The sequence below is a fragment of the Vipera ursinii genome (assembly GCF_947247035.1).
Source record: "Vipera ursinii genome assembly, chromosome: 2".
Taxonomy (NCBI): Eukaryota; Metazoa; Chordata; class Lepidosauria; order Squamata; family Viperidae; genus Vipera; species Vipera ursinii.
Window position 1 is genome coordinate 114,520,829 of NC_139513.1, and position 25,187 is coordinate 114,546,015.

A 25,187-nucleotide genomic window follows, 5' to 3' on the forward strand; every position below is an offset into this window, starting at 1 on the left:
TTTCACTATATGTTCAATTTTTCCTTTGAAATGGGCTGATCTGAACATTCCAATTTTACATTTCTGAATATGTGTCTTTCAAAACAGGAGGTGGTTGTGGAAATATGCAAACCAGTCCTGGGATGCTTGGATTGGTCCATTTGGGAAAAAACAAAATGGGTTACCCATTGTTTCTGCGCATATCTGATACACATTTTTATATTATTTTGTATTATTGCTTAAATTCAAGTCAAATTCTTATGCCACAGTTTTAGTTGCATTTTATAGAGAAATGTCCTTCAAAAATATGCATTTGTTTCGTATTCATATCTTCAAGTTATGGCTTACATTTCTGAAATCCAGGCCTGGATCAGCCACATATATTTTTCAGTGTTATTGTTTTTTTGTCAATCTCATATTTTGTCAACATTTAATAACTAAATTCAAGAGTAGCATGGTGGCCTAGTAGTGAAGATGCTCACCTTCATGCAGAAGGTTGAGAATTCAGTGCTAGGTATGGGTAGGTGCTGCAAATTCTGTGTGGCATCAGAAAGGGCATCCAGCCATTAAATGCTCAGCTCCATCCACTCATCCTGACTCTACCGCAAATTAATGAATTACAGGATTGTAAAAAGGGAGTTTTTTAATAGCTAAATTCACAAGTTTTTTTTACTATGTAGAAAAGACATATTGTGAAATATTTATTAAAGTATGTTAGGTTCTGTCTCAGTAACATTACTGCATCTTTTTGTTCTAAGATGTATACAGATTTTGCATTGACAACTGCATTGATTGAAATCAGAAATGGAAAACAGAGATGATAGTACACTGATATATTTAAAAGTGGGTTGAAAAGCACAAATATATAAGTAATTTAAAGGCTGTGAGATGTATTTTAAATCCTGTAATCAATGGGTATTACAATCTTTTGTTCAATTAAGAACAACCTGATTAATGGGTTTTTTTAGATTATGTAGCACAGTGCTTTTAAAGTAGGACTTTTTGAAATTCAGTTTCAAAATGAGTTCTACAAAACTAAATTGTTCCTTGATGTATGTCCATTAAATTCATACTAGTGACTCTTATGTTATCTGCTTCTGTTTTAATATCCTGTCTCATCATAATCATCTATTTAAACAGTCAGAGAAATAGATCATCTTGTTGAGACACTTTTGGAAAAGTCTTTGTGCATCTTCAATAGAGAAAGACTTTTGACTGTATAACCAGCTTTTTTACAGTTGATAACCTGCTTTATTTATTTATTCATTTTTGTTTATCTTTAACCTTGAAATAATTACCTGGAGCTACAAGTATAGATTGTTTTTCTTATTACTCTGTCTCTTTCTGTGTTTGGTATTCAGAGGTACTGATTTAGTTTCAAGGCCTTTCATTCCCTAGAAGAAGGAAAAACAATAGTTTAGTTTGGTTTCAAAGTCTTTTCATCTCTTTCCTTCAGATTAGGTGGCTGATTCTAAGGCTTTTCTGGCTATTTAAACTTTCTTGGTTGCTTTCTTCAGCACAAGACATACGTATATGGAGGATTAAATATTCCTTTCTGTGGCATATATAAGAAACGGGTTTTGTCAGAATTTCCACCATTAAAACATCACAAGGTAGTTATTCACATGTACCAGCCAAAGCATAAGAAATGAAAACGAACATCTGAAATACATAGAAGTTTTACCAATGACAAAGCTTACATTGGTATTATGTGGAAATACACGTGGAGAGATATGTGTTGATAAGCCTTTATAAGTTCCACAAATTTTGCAGGATCAAGTAATAGACTTGAAATGGTCAAATTCAGGACAGTATTATTTATTACTGCCCAATCTCCTCCTCCTCCTCTACTTGTGGTAAACTAGTCTGGTATTCAGCAGTATTCTGCTATAATGTTTTGGAACCTTTTTACCCAGGTATGCAAAGCTGAGACTCAACATCTCTTTTATACAGTGGAAGAGGGAGGTAAAAATATCCTTTTATTTTTGCCAGTGTTCTTAGCTCTTGCACATTTAAAACCATGACTTGTTTAAAATTGCTGGTCATTAGTACAGAGATATATTACCGGTAATACTGGCAGCAATTTATTTCTTATCTAAATAAGAGGTGCAAATTCTGAGGTCAGCTGCAAAATTTTAATTTTAATTTGAATGAATTTAGAATTTTATTCAAATGTTAAACAGACTTGGTAATTCCATAAGTGAAAAATCAGAAAAACATTCCTGACCTAACTCTTGCAAAGGTTTCTAAAGTAAGGATTCTGAATCCTTTGAAGACATTAATCATCCTTGGAACAACAACACCTTCCTGAAGCATATGGCCAGGTCTAAACTGAAATACTCTTTGAAACATTCTCTGATTGTACCAGATTGGCAGTGTTGGTAGCTTACTTCCTCTCAGAATCTTTCATCTAGTACCATGTTTCCCTGAAAATAAGACCCGGTCTTATTTTTTAAAAAAATTGTCTTCTTTTCGGGGGGTGTCTCCCACGGTCTCACCTTGCAGTGGCATCACCGACAGCCCCGCCCAGCCGGCCCACTTCTGCTGCCTAAGGAAATGCCTCTGAAACTGAGAATGGTGCTCTGGCCTGCATTTCCTGCCTTTGCAATGAGAACCAAGCTGTGGATTGAATCTGTAGCTCGGTTCTCAGCTGCAGAGACCTTTCTGAAAGGCCTCTGACAGCGAAATGCGGCCACAGAAGTGAACCAGTGAGACAAGGCAGGTGTCGATTCATGGGAGGCCTGGCTGCAGTGGTAAGCAGGTATGGGTGTGTGGGTCAGCTCTATCCCTCCACCCCCACCCTAGCTTGATTTTTAGGCACGTGCCTCACTCCAAAATTAGGACTTATTTTTGGGGTAGATCTTACTTTCGGAGAAACACGGTATTACATTTGCTACAGCAGTCAAAATGTTTTTCTGATGTAATGAAGCAGTGGGATAACATTGCCCTCTTTTATCCATGAAGGAAAAATAAATCAGGACGTGTTTACTAAAGCTGTATTTTGTTACGTTCCTGAGATTTTTTTCTTTCACTTTCTGATTGCCACTAAGTCTATTCCAACTCATTCTGTTAGAATCAGAAAAGGGAGTATACAAGCTGAGATTAAGGCCTGAGCATATTCCTGGAACCATCTTTGTCAGAGAATAGTTGTAATGGAGTTGTGGCAACATTTTGGTAGACAAGAACTACATTCAACATGGATGGAGTCACATATATGGGTGGTGTAGAGATTTGGGGAAAAGATTGAAGTGTCTTTGATTCTCTAAAATGCTTCTCCCATGTAATTCCATTTATATGTCAACACATTTGGTAGCAAAACTAATGAAAGTGGTGTGATTCAGTGTCAGCCTGTGGTACTGGCAGCTGAGTCGGATGATTCTGAAGAGGAGGAGGAGGAGGGGTTTGGAGAGCCTTTGGTGTCAGAGGAAGAGTCTGATGCACTGCAGAACTCTCAGCCTGGCCCCTCCCATGTTGTTCCTCCTCAGATTTAGCTGTGTGAGCATGAGGGATTGGAAGAAGACGATCCACAGCTGGCTCTGTTCAGGGACACTAGGAGCAGGAGGCAATCTAGCAGAACAGAACAGAGGAAAGCAATGAGGCAACTTGGGAGAAGGCAATGAGAAGCCACGCCTTGGGACTGCTGATGAAAGGGGAATGTGTGGGAGGTGCTGCTTGCTGAAGGCAACCGTTTGAAGATCTTCTGCTAGAGTCTTGGTCTGTTATTCTTGTTTAACTCTTGTTTAACCTTTTTGGTTTAAGTCTTGTTTGAACTTTTTGTTTAACTTTTGTTTGAACTCTTTGTAAATAAATTTGGTTGGGTTTTTTCCAGCCTGTTGACTATAAAAAGGGGTTGTCCCTGACATTCAAACAGGGCTGGTCGTAGGCTGGAACAGAACAGAAAGTGAGTTTGCCTTTTTATAAATCTATCAAAATTTGCGAAGATGAGACACACAGATAATTAAGTAACCTGTTCTGCATAGTGACTAAGAATTCCCATCTTCAGTTCTAGCTGGTTTGCTAGTTTCAACTTTTCCTATCTGCAGTGATGCTTGCCATAGCAACCATTCATCCAAATGAATGGTAAGCTTTTTGTAGAGTTGTCCTGCCATTGTCCACTTAGCATACCGATGGAATAGTACCGATGCTATAGTACACCTATTTCTACAGTTTGCATTGGCTGCTTATTTAATTTTATCCCATTGACCTCATCTGTGTTTTATCTTTTTCAACTTATGCATGCTATTCTTTCTCTAACTGTTACAAAATATAAGGAGGCTTGTGGTACAAATTGGAATGTTGGAGTAATTTGAAATTTTATTGCAGAACTCTTCTACTAAGGGTTCCCCATTAAAAATAATTATGGCAGACTGCTCCCAGATAAGCTAATTTTTCCCCACATGTGCTAGTTTATCCAGATGAGGAGTTTTAGGCTTTATGCAAAGGATTCCTTTCTTTAGCCCAGCCTTTAACTCCATTAATTTTTAAACTAATGCTTTTATGTCTGTATTCTGTTGATATAAACTGCTCTACTATCATTAAATAAAAAGTGCAATAGAAAAATAATGCTAGTAATTTAGGCATCAATGTTGTTCCTTTCTCATTTTCTATTATTTCTCATTGTTTAAAATAAAATCTTTTATTATCTGTTTATTATTTTTAAACAATACAAAATGGCACTACACTTCATGTCTAATGTGAAATTTTGATTTTTGACTTTAATTTTAATCAAATTTAAATCTCAATATTCTGATGGCCAGTTTTCAAATAATTAGTATCTGGTATGTTTCCAGCTCTTGCACCCTAAGGGGTCCTTGTAATTTTGACTTTAGTATAGAAAATGACAATTGACCTTTTCTAGTTCATTATTTCAGATGGATTTTCTTTCTGATTCAGTAATGAATGCCATTTATTTCAGGATGATGTGATGATGCCCCAGAGAATAAGGCTGCAATGGGAAGCTAATATTAAGTATCCAAGGAGTGTGAGTATTTATATTTTGTTGTTAGTAAAACATAGAATGAGTTTTAACACAAAAGCTTGGAAAATACTGTGGTAGGATTGACTATATTGGAATGTAGTAGTTGTTAGTGACAGAAGTTCCAGTCCCAATTGCCATTGTCAAGCAAGAACTATCTGTAGTAACAGTGTACAAATTATACCTGGTGAACACATGGCTGAGCTCAGGTTTGAAGTAGGCTATATAGTAAAATTAACTGGAACTTTACCTTACAGTGAACTGGATGGGGGGAGGGGGGGAAGCAGTAACAATCTTGATTTAAAATTATTATAGATTATAATAGAGCATCATGTGATAGCTGTAAAACGTTTTACTGCAGCTTGCCATACATAATCTGAGAATTCTAGTAGATTGCTTAACTGATGGGCTGATGACATTCAACCTGCCAAATTACAGATTTTTTAATTATAGAATCCTTAAGTTAAAGTAGAACACTTATCAGAGTTGCAGTGATAAAAAAACAGATGACGAATTTAGATGAAATTATAACCATTTTGGTTTGGGTAGATGTTATTCTGCATGTGTGTGTATTTAATTTTAAAAGTCACTCTGCAAAGTTAGGCTGCGTTCTTAGTGCATCTGTAAGCAGCCCTCTTAATATTGTTTACTTTGGATTGGTTTAGGTTGAGAAGATTGGGCATTCTTGTGAAGGGAGTGTAAAAGCTGGATAAAGAGAAAATGACTTTTTTTTTGTAAAAGAGTAAGTTGTGGTCCCACCAGATAGTATGCATGGCAGATTGCAGAGGAGTAAAAAAATTTACAGTTATCCCATGTTGTGAAAGAGAAAGTTTGACAAAATAACTGCTAAAACATGTAGCCACTACAGATGGATTACTCTTAATAAGCAGTATCATAAAAGATCTAAAATTTATCTTCATCTCATTCTGTTGTATCTTTCAGCAGTTGTTTAAATTATAAGCAGTGCTTTTTTTTGTAAAAGAAAAAGGTGCCGGAACTCACACATGTCATACAACCTGCCTTGCCTACCCTACAAGGTTCCATCCAAAAAAAGTGCCGGAACTCCATTCTGAGCGTTCTATGACAAAAAAAGCCCTAGTTATAAGTATGAGAAGATGTCTTTTGAAGTGAAGAAGCTTTCTTATAAATAAAGGTATAGGAATAGATTATGGGAGAAAATATTTTATTGTGATTAATTCTCATTTTCAATTTCATACATTCACAATATGTTCTGACTAAAAATGTTTGGCACTTGCTTTCCACAAGTGTCCTTCTGAAAGAGAAAGGTAGCAAAGTAAAGAATCTTTGGGGAAGCTGAAAGAGGGTAAGGCCAGATGGATAATAATAATAATTCCCTTTTTCTTTGAACCAGAATGAAAACAACAGAAACGAGCAGTTTTAGGCCTTAGTTTGTACCACAATATTGTCATGCCTAACTTGGCAGACATCATAATCAAAGAAATCCAGAGTTGGCTGTGTTCTAAAATGAGTTGAATGTGTGTATTTTTTTCTTGTAAATAAAAGAGAGATGCACATGTAAACATATATGAGCTTATATTTTGCCAGGTCTCATTTCACTTGTCTGAACATGTTGCATAGTAGAGAAAAAGATTGAATTGAACATATATGTGGCTTGCTCATGATTTGTAGATGTGTACAATTGTTAAATTAGTCTTGTGTATGTTTGACTTGGATCAACAGTTCTTTGTAGTGCATTTGCTTTCTTCTAAGAAGAATTGTGTTTGTCTTTGCCTTGTTTGTTGCCCCATTCTCACTGCTATCTTTTAAATAAAAAGAATAGTATAGGACAGTGGTGGCAAACCTTTTTGAGACCGAGTGCCCAAACTGCAACCTGAAACCCACTTATGCATCACTGGGTGCCGTGCTGGGGGCATCTTGATTTGTTTGGATTGTAAAACAATAGGCATCCTACAGTCTTCCTATCATTCTTTCTTATCTGACAAATGCAAAGTATTATCAAACTTAGTTTCTTCATTTGGAGGCAACATTACAGTGGACTAAAATGCAACTAAAAAGTTTTACAGTAGAGCTTTCTGTTTTATATGCAATGCTATATTGTAAGCAAAATCACTTTGCTTTTGATGTCTGTTTCTGTTATCTTCTTTATTTGCCTTGTTGCCTTAGTGGATAATGAAGGATGAGTAAGTTGCCTGATAGACAAGCAGCTATCTTAGTGCTATTAATGAAGTAGAATATGCACCATCTTGTCCAAGTTTCAGGAGATAGTTTCACCTTTTGCAGCCTGAGAATGTGAACAAGATGCTTATAGTGCTTTATTTCATTGCATGTTTTCTTGGCCCAGGGAAATTTGTAGGTTATCTGCATAGTCTTAGCTCTCTGGGTCTAAGGAGTATTCAAGACATCATTACATCACAGGGTGTTTTTTTCTATTAAAAGAAAAGTATATTTGAAGGAAAGGGGATGTCCCAGAATTCAGAAGCTTGTGAGCATGGTGAATATCTTCCTTGGTGAGGTAAATGAGAGGATCCTAACAAACCAACCATAGATATTCTGGGAGATTTATCTTAAATATATCTCAGTCTTACGTCTGGCCTAATTAATTACCGTATTTTTCAGACCATAAGATGCACTTTTCCCCCCCAAAAGTGAGGGGGAAAACGAGGGTGCGTCTTATGGTCCGAAGGTGATCCGTATGGCCAGCCCCAACCTCCGCAAGTGGAAAGCAAGGGAGATTGCCAGGAGCACAAATCGGCACGTGCTGAGAAACGGCAATCTCGCACTCCTGCAATCTCCCTCGCTTGGTTTCAGCTTCCCTTGCTACAAGAGAAAGCAGGCTGAAACGGAGCAAGGGAGATTGCCAGAAACGCGATCTCGCACTGCTGCAATCTCCCTCGCTCTGTTTCAGTCTGCTTTCTCTTGTAGAAGGGAAACTGAAACCGCGTGAGATCGCGTTCCTGGCAATCTCCCTCGCTCAGTTTCAGCTTGCTTTCTGCAAGAGAAAGCCGGGCTGCAGGGCCGCCTGTGTGGGTACTGCTCTAACACAGAGAGGGAAGGACAAAGAGGGAGAGAAGGGAGGGAGGGAGGGAGGGAGGGAGGGACAATGGGAGAGGGAGGGAGAGAGATATAGAGAGAGAAAGAGAGAGAGAGAAAGAGGGAGAGAGAGAAGGAAAAAGAAATGGAGGTAGAGAGAGGAGAAAGATAGGGAGGGAGAGAAAGAGGGAGGGAGAGAGAAGGAGAAAGAAAGGGAGAGAAATAGAGGGAGAGCGAGAAACAGGGAGAGGGAAAGAGAGGGAGAGAAAGAAAGGGAGAGGGAGAAATAGAGGGAAAAAGAAAAATAGGGAGAGAAAGAGAGGGAGAGAAAGGGAGAGAGATAGAAAGAGGGAGGGGGAGAGAGGGAAAGAAAGAGAAGGAGAGAGAGAAATTAAATTAGTAACATGATTGTTAAGTGAATCTGGTTTCCCCACTAACTTTGCTTGTCAGAAGGTTGCAAAAGGCGATCACATGACCCTGGAACAATGTGACCATCATAAATATGAATCGATTGCCAAGCATCCAAATGTAAATCACATGACCCTGGGGATGCTGCAATGGTCATAAGTGTGAAAAATGGTCATAAGTCGCTTTTTTCAGTGCCATCGTAACTTTAAACAGTCACTAGGTAAATTGTTGTAAATCGAGGACTACCTGTACTTTATCATTTTTTTCTTTTTTTGTGGGGGGTGTCAAGTTTTTGACACCTTGCTGGGCGACTGGTGGTACTCGGACATTGCCTTGTCCTAAAAGTGGTACAATGGATGAAAAAACAATGGATGATGTTTTAGTATACTGATACTATTTGGTTCAGAATATTTTTTTTCTTGTTTTCCTGCTCTAAAAACTGGGTGCGCCTTATGGTCCGAAAAATACGGTAATTGCCTCTGATGGATAACCTGTTTGGAAAGAACCTATTACTCTTACCTGGTCACTCAACAGCTTCTAATATCAATCTTTTCCAGTTAAATATTCTCACTGGGAACATTATCTTCAGTAAGTTCATTTCTGTTCTCTCAGTAAGTCCAGAAAATAACATTTGAGAATTGCCACCAGATACTGTATTGTTTTTAATGTTATTTATATAAAGCTAGCAAGCAAACAGGGAAAGTAGTCAGAGGCCGGACAAAAAAGTTCTTTGACAGACTTGCAAGATTGATGTTAGTCTTTTGAGATAGACCACATTAGGAAATCAAAGTCTTGTAGGCCAATACTAATTTTATTATAAAGACGTAATAATAAAAAACCTCACAAGTCTGAATATGCTTCTGTCCCCTTTCCCTTTATCCTTGTGAGAACTAAGGAGAGTCTTATGTGAGATATTTTCTTATGTTACAGTTCTACATCAACTATCAAAAAACTTGTTTTATCTAATTGTTGTCTTGGTTGTAACTCTTTCTCCTGTCCCTCAAAGTTATTCTTTCTGCCTATAAAAAAGGCTAAATTTCAAAGTTACTGGCGGCTTGTAGAAGATTCCAAAAACAGCCAAAATGAGTCTTGGGATATTTTAGCAATAAAGGGAAATACAAAGAGCATATAGTTCATTGCTAGAAAAAAATGGTGATATTTTTGTGGTGGTGAGGAGTCAGAATATTTTAATTTTAAATCTGCATCTATCTTCTCGTGTCCTCATTGTGGGGCCAGAGTGGGGTGGGGAAAAAATGTAGTTTAGGGAAGAAAAGAAGAGGATAAGAAAAGGATGTAATTCATTAATGTACATCAAAGTATCCTGGGATAGATGAATTATCTTCTTAGATACTGAACAAACTACTGGAGGTGACTACAGAACTGCTCTTAATAATCTTTAAGGACTCTTTAAGCCCAATCTTAAACTATATTATGAAGCTGCTGCATTAGTAGGAATAAGTGATTGGATTAATTTGACACAAGAGAGATTATTAAATCTTGAGGGCCATGATTTGTTGTTTGGCTGGCATGCATATTTGTTGTATGACAAAAAGGTAGACAATGTGTTTAGAGTGCATATTTTAAGACAGGCATTGCTGAGAGTTTGGAAGAAGTATAGACATAAGTTAGATTGCAAGATACCACTGTGGGCAATTCCAAAACACGCAATAGAAAATATACATGCTGGTTTCAAACATGATGTGACTACGTACAAGGAGATCCTAAGTTTGGAAAGAAATGTCTGGTGTTTGAAATCATATAGCCTCTTGCGAGAAGAGAAGGTTGTTCAAAACTGGTTTCAATATACTCAGTTACGGGCCAGGTGGAAAGAAGATCAGAAAAATGGTTTTACAATGACTGATGAAAATTTGATAAAGCAAATTAGAAACCAGGGACCAGCACATATTAAACGGATATATCTTGCGTTGATAGAGATTGATTCAGAAACAGAACTTGTTAAGGATTGTATGATAAAATGGGCCCAAAACATCCAGGAAGTTATTACAATGGACACGTGGGAAAAGATTTGGGTGAGGAACGTAAAATTTACACAAGCTCAAAATCTAAGAGAGAATTTTTACAAAATGTTTTATAGATGGCATTTAGATCCTAAAAAGCTCGCAAGTATGTATCCGAATTATCAGCCTAAATGTTGGAGGTGCGGTGATGAAGATGCAACATATTTTCATATATGGTGGACATGTAAAAAGGTTAAGGCTTTTTGGATAAAAGTTTGGTGGAACATGCAGAAGATTTTTAAACAGAGGATAAAGTTTTGTCCGCAACTTTTTTTGTTGGGAATAATTACAGATGCTACAGTTGTGGACACTAAGTTGATGTTGAATTTAATTACGGCAGCAAGACTCTTGATAGGTCAGTATTGGAAGAAAGAGGAATTGCCGTCTATAGAAGAGTGGACATTAAAGGTTTCCGACCTGGCAGAGATGGTGAAGATTTCGGCCTATTTGAAAGATCACTCGCAAGAACGCTATATTATGGAATGGAGAAAATGGATTGAGTTTATCCAGAATAAGTATAGGGTTAAGAAGTTTTATGTAGCATTTGAATAAGTCTTCTTTCTTTTTTCTTCTTTTTTTCTTTTAGTTTTCTTTATATATATTTTTAATATTACTAAGGTTTGTTTTATCCTATATAAGCTAGAGAGTGATGGATTTTAGAGTTTATAGTTGTTAGTATATGATTGTTTATGATTGGTTTTTTTTATATATACCTTGTATTTAGCTCTGGGAAGTCGGGGGGGAGGGGGGGAGGGGGGAGAGGTAGGGGGGGAGGGGGAAGGGAGGGGGAGGGGGGTTTTTAAAGAAAAATTGTATGTTAAAACTTTTCAATTAAAAAAAATAATAATCTTTAAGGACTCTTAGAGGACTGGTGAGGTTACTGAAGAACGAGGTCTGCAGATTACTTCCTCATCTTCAAATTGGGGAACAAGGAGAAAGAAACTGTAGCTTTGTTTGTTTAAAATCTATGATTTTTTTCCTCATTTATTTATCAGTCATATTTTTATAGCTGCCAATCTTACATTAACGTGACTCTGGGTGATGTATAGCACTTAATTAAGAAACTACAAATATATAAAAAATAGGCATACTTAAAATGGTCGTATTTTTTGAACAGATTATCCAGCAACATGTTTATGAGCAGTCGGATATGCACACACAGTTAACAACAACAACAACGTTGGAAGTAACCTTGGAGGTCATCTAGTCCAACCCCCTGTTCAAGCAGGAAACCCTATACCATTTCAGAAAAATGGCAGTTAACATGAGCCAACATGGGGTTGTCACAAAAAAGTTTGCAAGATCAAGCTTATCTCCTTGTTTTATAAGAGTTACTTTGGCATGCCATAGAATAGTCGTTGTCAGAGTGCCTTGTGCATACTTGAATAAAATGGTAAATGGTAGATCAGGGGTCCCCAACCCCCGGTCCATGGACCGGTACCGGCCTGCGACATGCTAGCAACTGGGCCACATAAACAAGAGAAGCCCCATCCATGGAATGCAGGCAGCACACAAAACCACACCCCCTCGCTCCTTGGAAAAATCTTTCTCCATAGAACTGGTGTCTGGTGCCCAAAAGGTTGGGGGCCTCTGGGATAGATGATATATTACTTGACTGAATAACTATTTTCAAAGAGTGCTCATTAATGAGTCCGCTTAGTTTGATGAAAAGTAAAATGTAGAATGCCAAAGGTTCTGTCTTGGGTCTGTGCTATTCAACATTTTTGTCACTATGAATGTGGAGGTTAAAGCAGACTAATACTTTAAATAAGAGAGAAGATTAAATAATATCTGGGCTCTATGAGCTGAAATGAATAGAATGGAACTTAATACTGAGAAATAAAACTGCATCTGATAAGAAAAGTATGAGATGCAAACATAGAATGGTAGAGATCTGATATATTTTATATATCAGATATATTTTATATATCAGAAGACCTCAAAACATTCAGCAATGTTCATTTACTGTATGTTCAAGAGAAAGAAGGTGAAGCAGAACTGATTAATTCTGATGGAGATATTGGCTAATAGGCTGGATCCAGGCAAAGAAATGTTCCATATTATTCTGCAATATTCATTCCATCACTAAATTTTCACATAGATTAATATGCACAATATACATACATACATACATACATACATACATACATACATACAATTATGTAAACCTTTTAGTTTCAATAATTTTTAAAATCATTTTACTTAAGATAAATATTCAGATAAATATTATTAAAATCTGTTAATTTCAAGGAGTTAGAAAAACAGAAAGACTACCAACTCTGTTATGCTTTTATATAATCTGCTTTCTCTTCAGAATGCTGATATTCTGAGAAAGCTACACGAACAGCATAAAATAAAGTGCCTTCACGAAATCAGGAAGCATTACAATCTGAATAGATTTTTCATCCTGAATGTTCAAGGTTGCATTAGAATTCAAGAAATGTCCTGGTGCTGTATTATCTTTGCTTTAATGTTATTCTGGTATGATTCTTCTACAAAAAAGTGTTCACATCTGCAATCCTGTGTAGTTTATCTGCTTTGCTGACTGATGAGGTTTGGAAAAGCAGCCCTGTTTTCTCTTTTTTTTAAAGATCTTGAACCAGAACAGTAGCCATTTTTTTTAAAAAAAAATCAATGATATGAATAAAAAGCCTTCGCTATATTTTATCATTAAAATAGAGAAGGTTACCAGTGTTGGAAGTCTAGTGCTTATGCATATTTCCACACCAAGCTTAAGTTCAGCAGTGTTTGCTTTTCATTAAACTGGGATTTCAAACTTTTTTTTTCAGTTTGGAGTTTCTGCAAAACCACAGTGGATTTTCAAAGCAACTGTTAGTTCAAGTCTGTTCTACATTTTAATGAAATAGTATAAATCTAAACCATTCTCTCTGATACAACTTAGCAATTAAATGTTAAATCCAGTATGGTCTCCACATGCCAATAACCACATCTAACAATGATGCTATTATTGCAGTATTACAAAATGGTTACTAAATAGATGATCATATTTTATTCACATGATAAAACCACAAGTGAAGGTACTAACAGAATATTTTCTTCATGTGTTAAGTAAGGTTCTACATTTAGGCAAGAAAAACCAAATGCACAGGTATAGGTGGTACCTTGTTCAGTAGTAACTGTGAAAGGGATCTCGGAGTCCTAGTGGATAATCACTTAAACATGAGCCAGCTGTGTGCTGCAGCTGCCAAAAAAGCCAACACAATGCTAGGCTGCATTAACAGAGGGATAGAATCAAGATCACGTGCAGTATTAATACCACTTTACAATGCCTTGGTAAGGCCACACTTGAATACTGCATCTAGTTTTGGTCACCACAATGTAAAACAGATGTTGAGACTTTGGAAACAGTACAGAGAAGAGCAACCAAGATGATTAGGTGACTGGAGGCTAAAACATATAAGGAACAGTTGCTGGAACTGGGTATGTCTAGTTTAATGATGAGAAAGATGAGGGGTGAAATGATAGCAATATCTCAGGAGTTGCCACCAAGAAGAGGGAGTCAAGCTATTCTCCAAAGCATCTGAAGCCAGGACAAGAAACAACGGATGGAACTAACCAAAGAGAGGAGCAACCTAGAACTAAAGAGAAATTTCCTGACAGTTAGAACAATTAATCAGTAGAACAACCTGCCTCCAGAAGCTGTGAATGCTCCAACACTGGAAGTTTTTAAGAAGAGACTGGACAGCCACTTGTCTGAAATGGTATAGGGTTTCCTGCCTGAGCATGGGGTTGGACTAAAGGACCTTCAAGGTCCCTTCCAACATCATCATCATCATCATCATAATTTCCTAACATTAGTTGGTTTGTTTCATACACTTCCATCACATCCAGTACACTGTATGAAACAAGCCAACTATTGTACAGTACAGCCGCCATTATAACTGCAGAATTGGGTTATAAAATGCCAAAAAAGAAACCCACTGGAACACCAAAGTGGAAAATTCGACTTGAAAATAAAACAAAAAAAAACTAAGAGGAGATGTCAGCAAATTGAAATACTTGAAAGAAGGAAAACTAAAGAACGGAAAGCTGAAAAATAGTTTATACAAAAAATATAACCTGGAGGAAAAAACAATAATGGAAATCATGGAAAACCTAAAACAGCATGTAATAGCAACAGCAAAGAAAATTGAAAGATATGAAGGATGAATAAAACAATATCATGAAAACGTCCAGTTCAGAAGAAACCAGCACCTCTTCTATCGGTCACTTGATGAAAATAAAGTCCAAAATACTGTTCTACCATGTAAAGAAAAAACCTTAAACTTTTGGAAAGAACTGTGGGAAAACCCAGTGGAACATAATAAAACTGCCTCCTGGATCAAAGATATCCAAAAACAAACAACACAAAACAAAATGGAGTATATTGTAATAACCACTGATATGGTTGCAAAACAAGTAAAGAAGGTCAAGAACTGGAGTGCGCCTGGCCTGGATGAACTGCATGGATACTGGTTGAAACACCTCACCAGCCTCTATCACCGCATGACCACCCAGTTTGATGAAATGCTTCAAAATGCCACAAGTGAAGAATGGTTAACAGCTGGTCGAACATACTTGATAATGAAAGAACCTGAAAAGAGCACAGAACCAAGCAACTACCGCCCAATTACTTGTCTGCCAACAACGTTTAAACTTTTTACAAGAATATTGGCAAATTCAGTATTCAATCATCTGATTGAAAACAATTTGTATCCCGCAGAACAAAAAGGAAACTATAAAAAATCAAGAAGAACAAAAGATCAGTTGCTCATTGACAAAATGGTACTTAAAAATGCAAAGTGACGAAAAACAAATTTAAATATGGCGTGGATTGATTACAAGAAAGCATTTGACTCATTACCCCACAGTTGGATTAATGCGTGTTTGGAAAACTTTGGAATCAGCAAAAACATCTGTACATTTTTGAAAGCAAATATGCAAAAATGGAAAACAGTTCTAACAGCAAATGGGGAGAACTTTGATGAAATCAACATCAGATGAGAAATCTTCCAAGGGGACTTACTTTCACCACTACTGTTCAACATCACATTAATTCCATTGACAATAATATTATGAAACACAAAACTGGGTTACCACATCTCAAGCCAGCATGGCAAGATAAATGATCTACTATATTGTATGCGAAAAGCCACACTGAACTTGAATCAATACTCAACACAGTTCAACTGTTTAGCAGCGACATCAGAATGGACTTTGGACTTGGAAAATGTGCTATATTATCCATGCAGAGAGGAAAAATGGGAAAAACAGAAGGAGTAGAACTGGGAAATGGAAGTATTATGAAAGCACTAGCAAAGGATGATGGTTACAAATACCTAGGCATATTGGAAGCAGATAACATCTTGAATGTAAAAGTCAAAGAGTCAACACAAAAGGAATACATCAGGAGAGTCCGCAAAATACTAAAATCAAAGCTGAATGCTGGAAATATAATTAAAGTCATTAATACATGGGCAGTCCCAGTGATATGCTACCCAGTTGGATTTATCAACTGCACTTTGGCTGAATTGGAACACCTAGACCGGAAAATGCGTACACTTTTGAATATGCATCATGCTCTACATCCACGAAGTGACATCGACAGGTTGTACCTGCCAAGAAGAATAGGGGGCAGAGGGCTACTGCAAATCCACCAAACTGTAGAAGAAGAAAAACGAAGTTTGAATGACTATGTAAATCAAAGTACAGAAAAATTGCTGCAGGCTGTGAAAACAGAGAGCATTATAAAAATAACAGAAACTAAGGCAGAATATAAGGGAAAATGGCTGGATGATAGATTAAATAGATGGAAAACCAAAGCTTTGTATAGACAGCATTTGAAAAACATTGAAGGAAAATGTGATAACAACTTGACATGGGCATGGCTTAAGATGGGAACCATCAAGAAAGAAACAGAAGGCTTAATACTGGCTGCTCAAGAACAAGCACTACAAACTAATGCCATAAAGTGAAAATACAAAAATCTATTGACAATCCAAATTGCCGACTTTGCAACGACAAAGTTGAAACTGTTTCACATTTAATATGTGAGTGCAGCAAAATCGCACAAACTGATTACAAACCTAGACATGACCGAGTTGCTAAACTAATCCACTGGGCATTGTGTAAAAAATGCGATTTGCCTGTGTCCAAATAGTCGTGGGAACATAGGGTGGAAAAAGTTGTCGAGAATGAGAGGGTGAAGATCTTGTGGGACTTCCGAATACAGACAGATCACCATTTGGAACACAACACGCCAGATATCGCAGTCATAGAGAACCGAAGTGTACAGTTGATTGATATCACTGTACCAGGAGATGCCAGAGTTGAAGAAAAAGAACTGGAAAAAATTACGAAATACCGCGACCTGGCCATCGAAACTGTGGTTATGGATGAAACGTTTAACAGTGATACCTATTGTCATTGGGGCACTGGGAACTAAGTCCAAAAACTTTGCAAAATACATCAAGAAATTGCAGCTTCCTGTAATAACTCCAGCAAAGCTACAAAAAACTGTGTTACTTGGAACATCTCACATTTTAAGGAGATACCTGGTTTGATACCTAGGATGCTGGCAGCAACCCGTGTCAACCATTAGTGCCAGTCAATTTGAGTGTTCATTTGACTGAGTTTCATGTTTTATGAATAAAAGCTTAATAATAATTTAATATAGCCATTTGTGAAAGCAAGATTTCTTATCTGTTTAAACTTTTTGAGTTCAAATCTTCAGTGGGCAGCTGCTGTGTTAGCTTCACAATGTTCTCCATGTAGACCTGAGGCAAAGGAAATCATTTCAAAGCCAAATCTCTCCTGGAGTTTTAGAGCTGATCAGTATATGGCTTTGGCCCTGGCTCATCTCTACAGCAGTCATTAACTATAATCATGAACACATGAAAACACGACTTTTCTTCAAAGCAAAATAAAAGGGGGCAGCTTATTGGTGAAATCTTAGAACTTCCTTCTAATTTTTCTTTTGTTTTTACCTGCGGCAGCATTTCTGAAACTCATTTAATTTGCATTCCATCATAATCTAATACAGCTTGCAACTTCTTCATTCCAAGTTACTACGGAATGCTTTCACCTATTGTCTTACGTTGAATTTTTGAAAATTTGTTGCTCCAGATTCCTCTTGACTTCCACTGAACTGTATCTTTTTGTGCTAAACATATGTGTTATATTAAGTTATGAACAGGAGAAGTATTCCTTAATTCCTCTTAATAATATGAATACCTGAACCTTTTTAAAACTTTAATTGATATACTAAGCTTGATTGCAACTGATGGAAAGAGACACTTTTGCATTCAATGTTGAATTGTGAATAAAGGCAAATTTATGTGTCCCAGGATAACGTCGCAGAAGCCAATCTGAGTTGGTCACTGGGACTGAAGGTTTATTCTGTCAAGCTTTTAGGCTCGTGCTGGAGCCTATCCTCAGGAAACTTGTCTCTCTCTTCAGAATGTTGAGTTGTCCTTAAATATTTCATATGTATATTGGAAATAAAAAGAAAAAAAAACTCTGAAAAAAGCCAGTAGCTAATCACTTCCATATCACTGGCAAGACAACTGTGCAGAAATGTTAATATGGTCAATAGGAGCTGAGCTTGACTTGTGAATGTCTATATCTTTCTAATATCTTTGAGTTTTTATGTTAAATGTTTATTTCAAGCTTACAAGTATCGGTTGTAAATATATTTACAAAAATATATTTACTTATTTTTAAAATCTTAATGATGGAATAACAGTACTCAGAGAAAATGTGAAACCAAAAATAATTTGATTCTTGTTTGTTCAAGAGTGAATAAGAACGATTCATATTAAATGCAGATCAAACTAAATTTCTTTCCACCCCTAGTATATTTATAGTGTGAATATGTGACATTGGAACAACAAAAATTGTGTATGACCCTTCTTTCATTGTAGTTTTTGGTCTTCTGTCTCTTTATCAGATGTTTGGTGCATGCTAGAGGTAGTCCTCTATTTATGACCATTTGCTCAGTGACTGTTTGAAATTATGGTGTTGACTTAGAACTTCTGACAGAAGTTGCTACAATGGACCTATGGTCACATCAGTAAAATTAAGGTGCTTGGCAATCAACCTGACCTTATAACTAACCACGGGACCCTGCAGTGGGCCTATTTGTCTTCCCCAGCTGGGTCTCCACGGACCTTTGGAACTGCATCCCACTCCACGGGGTTCCACCCCCTTCTTCCCACCCCTGGTCATGTTTCATTCACTTACCTTTCTATAGTTCTTTCTCTTCTCTTTCACTGACCAGTATCTAGACTTTTTTTGTCTTTCTTGTCGACAGTTGTTAAGTCTGGGTGTTCTGTGGCAGGTGCTTGTCTGTTTGAAATCTAAAGTTCCAGAGCACTTTAACTTCTTCATTTTCTATTACTTCGCCTATTTTATAGTACCACCAGTTGTTGCTTGAAGGCAAATGACATTTCTTAACAGATCTTTCAGTGTATGATTGTGGCTACTTTGTCATAGCCTTACTTGCACTTAGTCATATGATCTTCCAGCAACTAATTGCTGCAGATTGTCTACTGTTTCTTCAGATTTTTTGCAAAGGCATCATCTGCCATCTATTGCTGTGTTCTCAATTCTGATTCTGTATGCTTTTGTCTTTAAGGCTTGCTCTTATGCAGCCACAATTTGCTCTTCTGTCTCTTTCTTCAACTTTCCTGTTCTTAGCCATAGCCAGGTTTTGTTGTTATCTGCTCTGCCTGCTATTTTTTTTAGTATACTGGCCATGTGTTGTAACATTTTGCCTTGCCATTTCTTTTTTGTGTTCTTTATTTAGTTTTTCTTATATAGGCCAGTTAGTCTCTCCAGTACTCCACAAGAACTCATAGTATATTAATTTCAGTGCGTCTTCTTAACTGTTCATCAGATATTCTTCTAATGCTCTTTTGTCTTCTTCAACAGTCGGTGTACTTGCAATAGTCCACTCCCACCTGTTTTCCTGGATAAGTAGAATCAAAATCACTGTGTGGATAAAGGGTGTGATTCATTGTCATTATTTTTCTGGGCTTTCTATCCAGGCCTCTTTAGTTTTATTTGAGTCCAGTCCACTATTCCAGCTGTGTATTATGTGTTCATTGCCTTGATAGTATTTCATACACTGAGTTTGGAGTTTAAGATCTTCTTTACTTTTATGATATATTTGCTTCTATCCTTCTTCTTGATTTCAGTATGCTTGATGTTGTCATCTTGAAGGATGTCCAGGTATTTATACTGATTGTCTTCATCCAGACTCTGATGTTATTTCCATAAAGCCATCTTGATTCCTTAATTTTTCACTATTTTTCCTCTGTTGATGGTAAGGATGGCACATTTGTTCAGCCCAAACTCTGTTGCAATATCTTGGCTGAATAATATATAATATATATATACAATGTATATATGGACAGTGTTAAGCAGAGATTCTATTTCAAATGGAGTTTTTCCATACAGCTTCATATGTCCATGTATTATTTTCTGGAAACATAAAATGCAACAGTTGCACTCCTTCCATCTTTAGGCTTTTTGTATGTTCATTACTTAGGCAGCAAGGAGTTCAAAGGAGTTCAAACACCCACAGTTGAAGGTCAGAATTTCAAAAGGGCTTGGATAGATCAAAGAGGATAGGCCAAACCTCAAAGAAACTCAGTATTTATTTATGGGTCAGGAGCATATCTAGTAATCTGCTCTTCATTTAGAGATTTAGTTTAGCATTCATTCTCGATAAATTTGCATTTTACCTTTAGGGAGGTGATTTGAAAAAGAATGATAAATTTGGAGTTTGGATACAGGCCACAGACCCCTTACATCCTGGACATAAACTATTTCAACTTCTTCCCTCAAGATGATGCTATAGGGCATCACAGACTAGAACAACTAGACACAAGGACAGTTTTTTCCCTGTGCCGTCACTCTGCTTAACAACTAATTCCTACAAAACTCAAACTACTTAGTAGAGTTATATTACTATTATTCTCATATTTCCTATTACCTATCCTTATCTTATGATTATAACCTTGTTGCTTGTATCTTACAATTTATATTGTTTTTAGTATCCTAGTATAATTTATGTTGTTTGCTTAGCTAGTATTCTATGACTATCACTAAGTGCTGCATCTTATGATTTATTATGAAGTGTTATATTTTATGATTTATGATGAATGTATTTTTATGTTGTTTACGATCATGATTTATCACTATTACGTGTATGTACACTGAGAGCTTATGCACAGGAGACAAATTCCTTGTGTGTCCAACCATACTCGGCCAATAAAGAATTCTATTCTGTTCTGTTCGTCTAATGCTGTAGCTTAAGGAAGCTTCCTGATCACATTGTGTACAGGGAGTGCAGAATTATTAGGCAAGTTGTATTTTTGAGGATTAATTTTATTATTGAACAACAACCATGTTCTCAATGAACCCAAAAAACTCATTAATATCAAAGCTGAATATTTTTGGAAGTAGTTTTTAGTTTGTTTTTAGTTATAGCTATTTTAGGGGGATATCTGTGTGTGCAGGTGACTATTACTGTGCATAATTATTAGGCAACTTAACAAAAAACAAATATATACCCATTTCAATTATTTATTTTTACCAGTGAAACCAATATAACATCTCAACATTCACAAATATACATTTCTGACATTCAAAAACATAACAAAAACAAATCAGTGACCAATATAGCCACCTTTCTTTGCAAGGACACTCAAAAGCCTGCCATCCATGGATTCTGTCAGTGTTTTGATCTGTTCACCATCAACATTGCGTGCAGCAGCAACCACAGCCTCCCAGACACTGTTCAGAGAGGTGTACTGTTTTCCCTCCTTGTAAATCTCACATTTGATGATGGACCACAGGTTCTCAATGGGGTTCAGATCAGGTGAACAAGGAGGCCATGTCATTAGATTTCCTTCTTTTATACCCTTTCTTGCCAGCCACGCTGTGGAGTACTTGGACGCGTGTGATGGAGCATTGTCCTGCATGAAAATCATGTTTTTCTTGAAGGATGCAGACTTCTTCCTGTACCACTGCTTGAAGAAGGTGTCTTCCAGAAACTGGCAGTAGGACTGGGAGTTGAGCTTGACTCCATCCTCAACCCGAAAAGGCCCCACAAGCTCATCTTTGATGATACCAGCCCAAACCAGTACTCCACCTCCACCTTGCTGGCGTCTGAGTCGGACTGGAGCTCTCTGCCCTTTACCAATCCAGCCACGGGCCCATCCATCTGGCCCATCAAGACTCACTCTCATTTCATCAGTCCATAAAACCTTAGAAAAATCAGTCTTGAGATATTTCTTGGCCCAGTCTTGACGTTTCAGCTTGTGTGTCTTGTTCAGTGGTGGTCGTCTTTCAGCCTTTCTTACCTTGGCCATGTCTCTGAGTATTGCACACCTTGTGCTTTTGGGCACTCCAGTGATGTTGCAGCTCTGAAATATGGCCAAACTGGTGGCAAGTGGCATCTTGGCAGCTGCACGCTTGACTTTTCTCAGTTCGTGGGCAGTTATTTTGAGCCTTGGTTTCTCCACACGCTTCTTGCGACCCTGTTGACTATTTTGAATGAAACGCTTGATTGTTCGATGATCACGCTTCAGAAGCTTTGCAATTTTAAGAGTGCTGCATCCCTCTGCAAGATATCTCACTATTTTTGACTTTTCTGAGCCTGTCAAGTCCTTCTTTTGACCCATTTTGCCAAAGGAAAGGAAGTTGCCTAATAATTATGCACACCTGATACAGGGTGTTGATGTCATTAGACCACACCCCTTCTCATTACATAGATGCACATCACCTAATATGCTTAATTGGTAGTAGGCTTTCGAGCCTATACAGCTTGGAGTAAGACAACATGCATAAAGAGGATGATGTGGTCAAAATACTCATTTGCCTAATAATTCTGCACTCCCTGTATTTGCTCTGACTTGGTATTTTTTGAAACTTCTTCTTTCAAAACATATTTTGGGATCTTTTTTTAAAATAGTGGGCTTTCAGATAAAATCCCATGATTCTTAAGATAGAATTCTTTATAAAATTACAGTCTGATCTGCAGTGGTTTTTATAAGGCAAACTTACTAATATTTTTTGTAATTGTTCCAAGATATCTTTTGTTCATAACAAAATTACTAGTTACACAATAAAAGACTGAGCATGGGTAGTTGTTACTTGTTTCTCAGAGGTTTAGAAAGTTTAATACATTATAGTGAAACAGTTAGCATTTTGTATCATCTTCATGTCATTCTTTCCTATTGTAGGTTTGAATACAAAGAAGTTGAGACAGAGGTTGTTAGGGTTTGCTTGTATAGCATTGTTTCTTTAGTTTAACCTTAAAACACTTAAAGTAGTTTAAATTCAGGGTAGGCTCTTATTGTTTTCTTTCAAACGGATATTTTGATGGTAGTAATTGCTTCTTTATTTTCTAATTCCATTAGTGGTAAATACAGAAAGAAAAATAAAAAAATGTGAATAATAGAATCATGATCATGGAGTAAAAAAGTAGATGAAACAATGCATGGAATTTTCAAATTCAAATAATTTTAGTTATATTGCTTAAAAATAGTTCTTTGGTTGTTCTTAGAAAGGTGGTATAAATTACTTTTAATTTAATTTTAAGTGAATAAATTCTGTTTTTTTATAAATCTTAACAGAAATAAATGTTTCACATTTAGGAATTGCAAGCGTTACAACAAATTGTTGGAAAGTATGTTGGAATGTCGTGCAACTGTTAGTTGTTTTACTCCTGTACTTGATGATAGAAAATAGTGGTTAATATTCATTCTCAACGAGTTGTTAATCTTCATTATTTTAATCAAGAGATGATAAGATTCTAATGGAATGTATAGATGACAGACTTCCTATTTTTACACAATGCCTAAAACTGTTGATTTAGCAGATTGTCACAACATATATAATTTTTTAAATATTTTTTGTAGATGATGAGACCCTGCTATTCTCAAGAATAGTCAACACACTAGGTTTCAAAAACGGGCAGTCAATAGAAGTAATTCTGTAGTCAGTAACCAGCCAAATGACAAAAGGGTTTTTCTTTCAGATTCAACAGGAAATTTAGGAATGATATTTTGTTGAAGGAGACTTTTCTTATATCTTATCGAAAAAGTAAAGCCCAGCAATCAGAGAAAGTTGTTGAAGTTCTGATTGAATAAAAATGTTCCAATAAGCTTTTTTAAATAGTATAAGGGATTATACTTTAAAAGTTGTTTGCTACCTGTGAACAAGTTACCTGTGAACAAGACCGTACCAGTCCGGTTTCAGACCCGGTTACAGCACAGAAACAGCATTGGTCGCACTGGTAGATGATCTCTGGCAGGCCCAGGACAGGGGTTGCTCCTCTGTCCTGGTCCTACTTGACCTCTCAGCGGCTTTTGATACCATCGACTATGGTATCCTGCTGCGACGGCTCGAGGGGTTGGGAGTGGGAGGCACTGTTTTACAGTGGTTCTCCTCCTACCTCTCGGGCCGTTTGCAGTTTGTAGTGGCAGGGGGGCAGAGATCTACCCTGAGGTCCCTTTCTTGTGGGGTACCTCGGGTTGGTTCTCTCCCCCCTCCTGTTCAACATCTATATGAAGCCGCTGGGTGAGATCATCCGTGGCTGTGGGGTGAGGTATCACCAATATGCCGATGATACCCAGTTGTTTATCTCCAGCCCGAGCCAACCCAGTGATGCCCTTGACGTGATGTCCTGGTGCCTGGAGGCAGTGCGGGTCTGGATGGGAAGGAACAGGCTCAGGCTGAACCCCTCCAAGACCAAGTGGCTGTGGATATTGGCATCTCATACTGTCCAACAGGTTCCATCTCTTATGGGAGGGAGCTATTGCCCCCCTCAGAAAGGGCCTGCAACTTGGGTGTCCTCCTGGATTCACGGTTTAATTTGGAAGATCATCTAACTGCCATGACCAGGGGGCTTTTGCACAGGTTCTCCTGGTACGCCAGTTGCGCCCCTTTTTGGACCGAGATGCCCTAAGCATGGTCACCCATGCCCTTGTCACCTCTCGCCTGGATTACTGCAATGCTCTCTACATGAGGCTGCCCTTGAAGTGCGCCCGGAGGCTTCAACTGGTGCAAAATGCGGCCGCGTGGGTGCTTATGGGAGTATCTCGATACTCCCATGTTACACCACTCCTGCGCAAGCTGTATTGGCTTCCGGTTGCCCTCTGGGTGCGATTCAAGGTGCTGATAATCACCTTTAAAGGTCTACATGGCTTAGGCCCGAGGTACATGTGAGACCACCTGCTGCCAATGTCAACCTCCCATCGCCCGGTTCGCTCCCACACAGTCGGCCTCCTCAGGGTGCCGTCGGCCAGGCAATGCCGGCTGGTGACCCTCAGGGGGAGAGCCTTCTCTGTGGGCGCAGCGACCCTCTGGAACGAACTGCCCCCGGAGCTGCGGATGGCCCCTGACCTTCGGTCCTTCCGCCGTGACCTAAAGACCTAGTTATTCCAACAAGCGGGCCTGGATTGATCATGGTTTTTAAATTTGGTTTTTATTGGTTTAAATTGTTCTTATTTCTTATATTGTTTAATCCTCTTTTACTTTTTGTATTTATATCTTTTAACTTTTTATTGTTGTGAGCCGCCCTGAGTCCTCAGGGAGAAGGGCGGCATATAAATTTAATAAACCTTAAACCTTGTAACCTCTGGAATTTTTTATCATGATGAGCTAAGATACAGGGAACAGATGGTAGGTATCAAGCTTCATATGCATTTTTCTCATCCCATAGAATATTATCTATCTTCTGTGTTTTGAGATCCTTCTCTTAAATAATAGTGGGATGCTTAAGT

General features: G+C 37.6%; 1 protein-coding gene across 2 annotated transcripts in view; it reads left to right on the top strand.

The window, feature by feature from the left end:
* B3GNTL1 (UDP-GlcNAc:betaGal beta-1,3-N-acetylglucosaminyltransferase like 1) overlaps window positions 1-25,187 on the top strand; it is a 169,165-nt gene that overhangs the window by 17,127 nt on the left and 126,851 nt on the right. For both annotated transcript variants that reach the window (XR_014491416.1, XM_083354415.1), the window contains exon 5: window positions 4,895-4,960. Coding sequence is in view for 1 of the 2 variants with exons in the window: in XM_083354415.1 (XP_083210541.1) it covers window positions 4,895-4,960 (66 nt within the window). In the remaining variant the exon portion in view is untranslated. The remainder of the gene's footprint in view (window positions 1-4,894; window positions 4,961-25,187) is intronic.